This window comes from Erinaceus europaeus, chromosome 6, assembly GCF_950295315.1.
Source record: "Erinaceus europaeus chromosome 6, mEriEur2.1, whole genome shotgun sequence".
Taxonomy (NCBI): Eukaryota; Metazoa; Chordata; class Mammalia; order Eulipotyphla; family Erinaceidae; genus Erinaceus; species Erinaceus europaeus.
The window spans coordinates 5,912,219-5,920,531 of NC_080167.1; the positions used below are offsets into that span (position 1 = coordinate 5,912,219).

Genomic DNA, 8,313 nt, shown 5'->3' on the forward strand with positions numbered 1-8,313 from the left:
TGGGGAGATAAGGAGAGAGACAGAGAGACACCGGCAGACCTGCTTCACCACTTGCAAAGCTTTCCCCCTGCTGGTGGGGACCGGGGGCTCAAACCCGTCCTTGTGCGCTGTAATAAGTGCGCTCAACCAGGTGCACCACCACCCGGCCCCCCATGGAGCTAATTTTAAAGACTCTGAATAACGAGGAAAATGTTCTGAGACCACAACGCAGTAAAGTAAAAAACAGTGCTGGGCAAGTCGTTTCTTTGGGGATGATGAGCAGGTCCGGGAACAGACAGCAGTGATGGCACACAGCACAGAAGCCACGCGCTGAACGGCACTGATTGTACATTTCAGTAAAGTGATTACTATGAACAATCTGTTTTTGCCTCCAGGGTTATCGCTGGGACTCGGTGCCTGCACTACTACAAATCCGCTGCTCCTAGAGGCTATTTTTTCCCCTTTGGTTGCCCTTGTTGTTTATCATTGTTGCAGTCTTTGTTGTTGGATAGGACAGAAAGAAATCAAGAGAGGAGGGAAGACAGAGGGGGGGAGAGAAAGACAGACACCTGCAGACCTGCTTCACCTTCCCTACAGGTGGGGAGCCGGGGGCTCCAACCCGGATCCTTACTCCGGTCCTTGTGCTTTGCTCCATGTGCACTTAACCTGCTGTGCCACCGCCTGGCCCCCAGCTGTTAATAATTTTATGTGTTTAGTAAGAAATCATTAACACTAGTTAGAAAACTCCTGTGAACAAAATGCTCCTCTTCAAAACTTCTAAACGAGTCACAGGAAAAAGCATACTAAAAACACAATATGCCGAAACTTAACTTAGATGAAGTTCAAGCCACTCAGAAACAAACCTATAACCTTAAACTCATTTATTAGGAAAAAATAAAAGTACATGTCAATAAGTTAATCACCAATAATTAATCCCAGGAAGCTCAAAAAAAAAAAAAAAAAAAACAGCAAATTTAAAAAAATGATCAAAAATCTTTTGTTGCCACCAAGGTTATCACTGGGGCTGGGTGCAGGCACTAAAAATCCACTGCTCCCAGAGACCATTTTTTCTTCTTTAATTGAATAGGGCAGAGAGAAACTGAGACGGGAGGGGGAGACAGAGAAGGAGAGAGACACCTACAGACCTGCTTCGCTGTTCGTGAAATATTCCCCTTGCAGGGGGCAGTGGCATCTCAAACCAGGTCCTTATGCACAGTAATGTGTGTGCAAAATGGGGTGTGGCACCACCTGCCCCCCCAAATTAATTTTAAGTATTTTATTTTTATTTTTGAGACAGATACAGAGAGAATGACACAGTGAGAAACTCTGCACTGCTCAGGTCTGGCTTATGGTGGGTGGTGCGGGGGATTGAACCTGGGACTTCAGAGGCTCAGGCATGAGAGTTTCTTTGCATAACCATTATGCTATCTACCCCTGCCCCCAAAATTAATTTTTAAAACAACACTGTCAATAAACCACAGATTCATCGAGGCCGAGGGCCAGTCCACAGAACAAACAGCCAGCCTGGAAGCTTCCAGAGGGCCATGTCTGCCCTGTGGTGAGGATCAAGTTCAGTCTGGGAAAGCCATCCTAGAGCAAGGAGCAGTCAACCCCCAGGCCAGATCCTGGATCAAACAGTTAGCTGCAGAGCTGCCGGCAGGAGGGAGGGAGCCCGTCCACCCACTGCCGGTGGCTGTGTAAGCACCTGCTCTTAAGAAATCCGCTGGAGGTACTCAGTGCACAAGAATCACCTCCCAGCACAGGGTTCAGGTCCAAACGGGCCTCGGGGGAGAATTAGCACTTGGCCCCTGGTCAGGATACACTCGGGCTACCACCAGGCCTGCTCCCAAAGCTGAGTGGCTGTGTTTGCACGTGTCATTGCCACCCCACCCCCACCCCGGAGAGCCGAGTGGGGACTGAACCTGGGCCCAGCGGCTATGCGACGGAGGACAACCAGTTCTTGAGGCTGTGTGGCTCTGCCCGGGCTCCAGCAAGGCTCTGGAGAGGAAAGCCCACCAGGACTTGGTAGGGCAACCAGCCGTCCACCCTGGTGGGAGCAGAGGCTTCAGCTGGCTGCTCCAGCCCCCCAGTGCCCAGATGTCCTCCAGGGCCGGGACCAGCCCAAAGAGCTGGGGCCCTCTCCCTCACCCCCACACACACCTGGAGGAAGGGGCCAGAAAGAACAAGGGAGTCAGGCGGTAGCGCAGCGGGTTAAGCACAGGTGGCACAAAGCACAAGGACCAGCGTGAGTATCCCGGTTCGAGCCCCCACCTCCTCACCTGCAGGGGAGTCGCTTCACAGGCAGTGAAGCAGGTCTGCAGGTGTCTGTCTTTCTCTCCCCCTCTGTCTTTCCCTCCTCTCTCCATTTCTCTCCGTCCTATCCAACAGCATCAATAACAACAACTACAACAATAAAGCAAGCGCAACAAAAAGGGAATGATTATTTAAGAAAAAAAGAACCACCACAAAATGCCAAGGGTACTCTCCCCTTGCCAGGAGCCAGCACCCCCACCCCAGGGGCTCATGAGGCCGTCAACTAGCTGCGGGCCAGGGACTGTGGGGGGTGACGGCTTCTCACCTGCCCAGGGTGAGCCTGTAGGAGCAAGCCTGGCTGTTTCTGGGCAGAAGCCCTGAACCGCCCCGTTCCCACTCCTGCTGGTGCCAGAGCTGGGGGGTGGGGTGACTGCTGTGGACCTGGGGACCCCAACGAGGATGCAGGTGAGGGGTGCTTACCTGGAGCTGGCGGCAGGTACGGGTCACCCATCTTCCGCTGCTGTCAGGACGCCAAACTGGGTTAGGCAGCTTCCCTCGCCTCACTCACGGTTAAGGGGTCCCACCTGTGCGCCCTGCCCACTGTGGCCCCACCCACCCCGGTTAAGGGGTCTCACCTGTGTGCCCCGCCCACCCGGTGTTGGCACTCAGGACTGCCGGGCCTGTTGCTCCGCTTCCAGAATCTAGTGTGGGCCAGGGAGTCCCCGTCCCACTGTACAACACCCAGCCTTGTTGGGGTGTCACCCCCAGAATTCACAACCAAGAGGTCGCCGCCACTCCTGCTCTGGGCAGTCCCGTCTAGGGCCCTGTCCTCACCGGCTTGGGTCTGTGGTGAAACCTGGGTGGGCTCTCTCAGCAGCGACTTCAGCCCCCGACACGCCCCACGCCTTCCAGCCCGGCCGTTCCTGCCCCGCAGCCGCAGGGCCACCCTCCCAGGTGCCCCCACAGGCCCACCGCCACTGCCCCCTTTATTTTTCTTCCCCCAGCTTATCACTGAGGCTCAGTGTCTGCACAACTGCTCCTGGTGGCTCTTTGAGAGAGGACTGAGGAGATGGCGAGGCAGAGGGGAGACAAGAGTGTAGGTAGTCCTGCTCCACTGCTGTGAAACTTAGCCCGAGGTGGGGACTGGGGACTTGAACCCAGGTCTTTATTCATGGTAATGTGTGCGCCTGCCTGGGTGCACCATTACCCAACCTGTTTCTTTTTTTCTTTTCTTTTTTTTTTTTGACGTGAGCACTGCTCAGCTCCGGTGGTGGCAGGGATGGAACCTGGGACCTCTCGCATGGAACCCGTGTGCCCCTCCCCGGCCCCGCTCCTCTGCCCGTCGCCCAGTGCCACCTGTGCTGGGCCCTCCTGCCGCACACATACTCGGGGGTGGAGACCGCGACTCTTGGGGTCCAGGCTCATTTTATTAGCTTCACCTCTGGTTGTCTCAGGGCTGGGCTGGGCTCAGGGAAAGGAGGCGGCGGAGGCTTCCAGAACGCCCTGGCCCCGAAGCCTCCGCAGACAGCAGCCCCGGGGCCAGAGGACACACCTGAGGACACACCTCTCTACTCTGAGAGCTGGTTACTCACCCCAGGGAGCCCCAGAGTCATCTGGCCTTTCGCACCCAGGCTCTGAGGAGCTAGGTGTACCTCCGTGAGGAAATAAGGCACGGCGAGCCCGACATGGGCATCCTCGGGACGTCCCTCCTCCCCAAGAAGGCCCCAGGCGCTCAGTCTGTGGCGGGTGGCCGGGGGGGGGGGGGGGGGGGGGGCCTCTTCCAGCCTGTCTGGAAGTCTGGGCTGGGATCCTCAGCAGGAGGCAGGGCCCCCACAGCCGCAGTCGGTGCGGTGCTCAGGCCGCCTGCCCGAGGGCTCAGCCGCGGTAGCTCTTGAGCAGGTGCCCGGCGATGACCAGCCTCTGGATCTCGCTGGTGCCCTCGTAGATCTCGGTGATGCGGGCGTCGCGGTAGTGCCGCTCGGCGGGCATCTCGGTCACGTAGCCCATGCCGCCGAGGATCTGGATGGCCTGCGGGGAAAGGGGGGTTCAGGGCGGAGCAAGGCCCCACCTGCCCTGGGGTGAGGCAAGGGCAGGGCAGGGCCAGCCCCGGCTGAGGTCGGTGGGCAGGGGCGGAACCAGCTCGCTCACCTGGTGGCTGATGGCGGTCGCGGCCTCGGACGCAGCCAGCTTGGCCATGGCGGCCTCCTGTCCACAGGTGCAGGTGGTCAGGGGCCAGAACTCACCGGGGAGCCCCTGCCCCGCTGCCCCTCAGCCGGGAGCACCACCCTGCAGCGAAAAGACCCCCCACCCCCGGACCAGGAGCCGGTGCCCAGACTCCCGGCCAGACACCTTGGTGAAGGGCTTCTTGTTGTCCTTGAGCATGGCGGCGCGCCAGGTCAGCAGCCGGGCGCTCTCCAGGGCCAGCGCCATGTCTGACAGCTTGAACTGCAACAACAGGCCCGGCCGTGGGCAGCAGCCCTCCCCTCGGGGAGGCCAGGGAGAGGGTCGGGGGAGCAGAAGGGCCACCCCCCCCTCAGCTCAGAACAGCTACCTGGATGCCCTGGAGCTTGGTGATAGGCGCCCCGAAGGCCCTGCGGCCCTCAGCGTAGCTGACGGCACAGTCGAGGGCGGCCTGGGCGATGCCCAGGGCCTGTGAGGCGATGCCGATGCGGCCCATGTCCAGGGTTTGCTGTGGGGACAGGCGGCCGGCTCAGTGGCTGACCGGGACCCCCCGCCTGGTCCCCGGTCCCATCTCGGGGACTCACCATGGCGATCTTGAAGCCCATCCCCGGCTCCCCCAGCAGGTTCTCCTTGGGGATGCGACAGTCCTCGAAGATGAGGTTGGCGGTGGAGGAGGCCCGGATGCCCAGCTTGTCCTCCTTCTTCCCCAGCGTGAGCCCCGGCGTCGGCATAGGGACCAGGAAGGCACTGATGCCCTGAAACACCCCAGACACACTAGTGCTTCCCCACGGGCGGAGCCTAGCGCCTTCCCTCCTTCGGCAGCCGGAGTGCGGCGCCTTCTACTGGCGCCTCTGGATGGCAGCCATGGGGGCGCATGGCAGGGAAGGGTCCCGAGCAGCCCCAGAGCATAGGGTGGAGGGCCAGGGCCTGGGAACGGCCAAGCCGCTCGCTCGGTGCCCACCTTGTTCTTCTGGGCTCTGTCGGTGCTGGCAAAGACCACAGTGGCCGACGCCTCCCAGGAGTTGGTGATCCAGGCCTTGGTGCCGTTCAGGACCCACGAGTCTCCGTCTGCCCGGGCGGTGGTGGAAGCAGCCCCCGCGTCGCTGCCGTTGCCTGAACAACCCCCCCACAGACTCAGGATCCACAGGAGCCCCCACTCCCCGAAGGCCCCGGCCCCTTCCTACCCCCCAGGAATGAGCTCTGGCTTCCAGGAGCTCTCAGAGCCCTGTCACAGATGGGCATCTTCAAGCCAAAGGGACCCCCGTGTCCGGCGCCCCACCCAGCCGAGGGGACACTGCCGGCCGCAGGCCCACGGTGCTACCTGGTTCACTGAGGGCAAAGCAGCCGATCTTGTCACCGCCGGTGAAAGGGGTGACCCACTGTGCCTTCTGCTCCTGGGAGCCGAACTTCTGGACTGGCCCCAGGTAGAGGGACTGTGGGGACAGGGGGAGCGGTCACAGGTCACAGGCTCCCGGCCCGAGGCCTCCTGAAAGGGCCGGGAGCAAGGCCTGAGGGGCGGGCCACGAGGCCAGCGCCCCCCGGATGCCCCCCACGTGCCCAGCCTCACGTTGTTGACGCTCATGATGACGCCCGTGGAGGCGCAGCCGCGGCTGATCTCCTCCATGGCGACGGCATAGGCCAGGTAGTCAAGGCCGGCGCCGCCCAGCTCCACGGGCACATCCATGGCCAGCAGGCCGAGCTCGCCCATCTTCTTCACCTGCCGAGAGAGGAGAGGGCTGTCCCAGCCGGCTGGGGGCCCTGCCCACGCTTTCCTGCCCCTGGGCCCATGTCTGCAGGGTCTCACCCCCACCCCGGGGCCCCCAAGTCCTGAGCTGAAGGCCAGACCTGAGATCCCCAGGTCTGCACCGGGTCTGTCCTGACCCGCTCTCGCCAGACTGTGAGGACAGCACAGCACACCCACCCACCACCACTGGGCCTTTACACAAAGCCGCAGGTCAGCAGAGCCTTTTTCTTTTTTAATATATTTATTTATTTATTAAAGGATAGAGACAGAGAGAAGTGGAGAGGGGAGAGGGTGAGAGACAGAGAGACACCTGAAGCTCTGTCTCACCACTTGTGAAACCTTTCCCCTGCAGGTGGGGACCAGGGGCTTGAACCTGGGTCCTTGTGCACTGTAGTGTGTGTGCTTAGAGCCAGGTGCGCCACCGCCTGGCCCCAGCAGAGCCCTTTTCTGAGCTGGTGAGCATCCCTTCCTTCCTCCAGCATCTCAGACAGGGAGACAGACAATGTCTTCAGGGTGCTGAGAGTGAGAGGAACAGAGACCAGAACATCACACTGGTGTCTGCAGTGCCCGGGACCTGACCAGGGCCACGTGTGTGCAGTCCTGCTCTCTGCCCCTGAGCCGCGTCCTGGCCTAGGACACTGGATGAGAGGGCTGTGCTGTGAGAGACACAAGATGCGAGACTGAGCTAGAATCACGGGCCACAGCGGAATGTTCCTAGGCCAGAAAAAAATATCGATAGATTCTGGTCAGACATTCTCAGAAGGAGAATTGGCCAGTCAGTAAGTAGGAGAAAAAAGAAAACAGGGTCTGAATCTTTGTGATGCGGCTAACTAGGCCGCAGTGTCATTTACTCTGCCATGTGAAACAGCGAAAGGAAGAAAATCAGGTTTTGCACCAGTTATTAACGTTCTTTGACACACAGTCACTGAGTGAGGGAGCGGACACTCGAGTTTGCTCACACGTATATCCACTTTCAGGCGCTGGAGTCAAACTGCTTGGAAATGCCACTTTATTTCCTTGTTGTTTTTTTTGGGGGTGGGTGGGTGGGGGAGGTTTACTTACTTTATGTTTTCTGTGAGAGAGAGAGGGGACCGATCAGAGCACTACTCTGGCATCTGCAGTGCCGGAGACAGAACCCAGAACTTGATGCGTGTAGCGAACACCCTGACCACTGAGCCACCTTGCTGGTCACCCTTTGGCACAGACTGGGCGGCTTTTACAGGTTATTTACTCGGCAAATACCTACTGAGTGTGACAGGTGCCAGGTGCTCCGTTAGGCCAGAGGGTGCGCCTGGCACATGTGAAGTGTGTAATTACAGCTGCGCTAATGTGCACAGGAGAGCATGAGACGGGGGGGGGGAGGGGAGGGGACCTGCTAACCGGCATCCCAGGAGATGGCAGACAACAGACCTGGGGTCACCCCGCCCTCCGTGCTGGAGCCCCTTGACTTTGGACATGGAGTTTACCACTCTTTTTTTTTAATATTTAGTTATTTATTCCCTTTTGGTGCCCTTATTGTAGTTATTATTGTTGTTATTGATGTCGTTGTTGTTGGACAGGACAGAGAAATGGAGAGAGATGGGGAGAGAAAGACAGACACCTGCAGGCCTGCTTCACCACCTGTGAAGCGACTCCCGTGCAGGTGGGGAGCCGGGGGCTCGAACTGGGATCCTTTCGCCAGTCCCTGCATTTTGCGCCACCTGCGCTTAACCTGATGCGATACCACCCGACTGCCTTTTTTTTTTTTTTTAATCTTTATTTCACAAGACAGAGAAATTGAGAGGGAAAGGGATGACTGAGAAGGAGAGAGAGAGAGAGACACCTGCAGCACCACTTCACCACTTGTGAAGCTTCCCCCTGCAGGTGGGGGCCAGGGCTCTGAGGCTGGACCCTCGTGCCTGGTAACGTGTGCGCCCAAACAGGTGTGGCCCAGCCGGCCCTGCTGACCACTGGTGAGTTTGTGTTTCATCAACTATAGAAAAGGAAACAATTGGGGCCAGGTGGCAGCGCAGCGGGTTAAGCATATGTGGTGCAAAGCGCAAGGGCCTGCCCAAGGATCCCGGTTCGAGCCCCCGGCTCCCCACCTGCAGAGGAGTTGCTTTACAGGTGGTGAAGCAAGTCTGCAGGTGTCTGTCTTTCTCTCCCCCTCTGTGTGT

The 8,313-nt window shown here is 58.9% G+C and overlaps 1 protein-coding gene across 1 annotated transcript in view; it reads right to left on the reverse strand.

Annotated features, from left to right (window-relative positions):
* ACADS (acyl-CoA dehydrogenase short chain) overlaps nt 1-6,153 on the reverse strand; it is a 379,518-nt gene extending 373,365 nt beyond the window's left edge. The window contains exons 1-8 of the mRNA XM_060192980.1: nt 5,981-6,153; nt 5,735-5,846; nt 5,375-5,526; nt 4,998-5,168; nt 4,784-4,921; nt 4,582-4,677; nt 4,381-4,437; nt 4,099-4,260 (exon numbers count right to left, since the gene is read on the reverse strand). Of these exons, the coding sequence (XP_060048963.1) occupies nt 4,108-4,260; nt 4,381-4,437; nt 4,582-4,677; nt 4,784-4,921; nt 4,998-5,168; nt 5,375-5,526; nt 5,735-5,846; nt 5,981-6,121 (1,020 nt within the window). The 5' untranslated portion in view covers nt 6,122-6,153 and the 3' untranslated portion in view covers nt 4,099-4,107. The remainder of the gene's footprint in view (nt 1-4,098; nt 4,261-4,380; nt 4,438-4,581; nt 4,678-4,783; nt 4,922-4,997; nt 5,169-5,374; nt 5,527-5,734; nt 5,847-5,980) is intronic.
* Between the last annotated feature and the right edge of the window lie 2,160 nt (nt 6,154-8,313).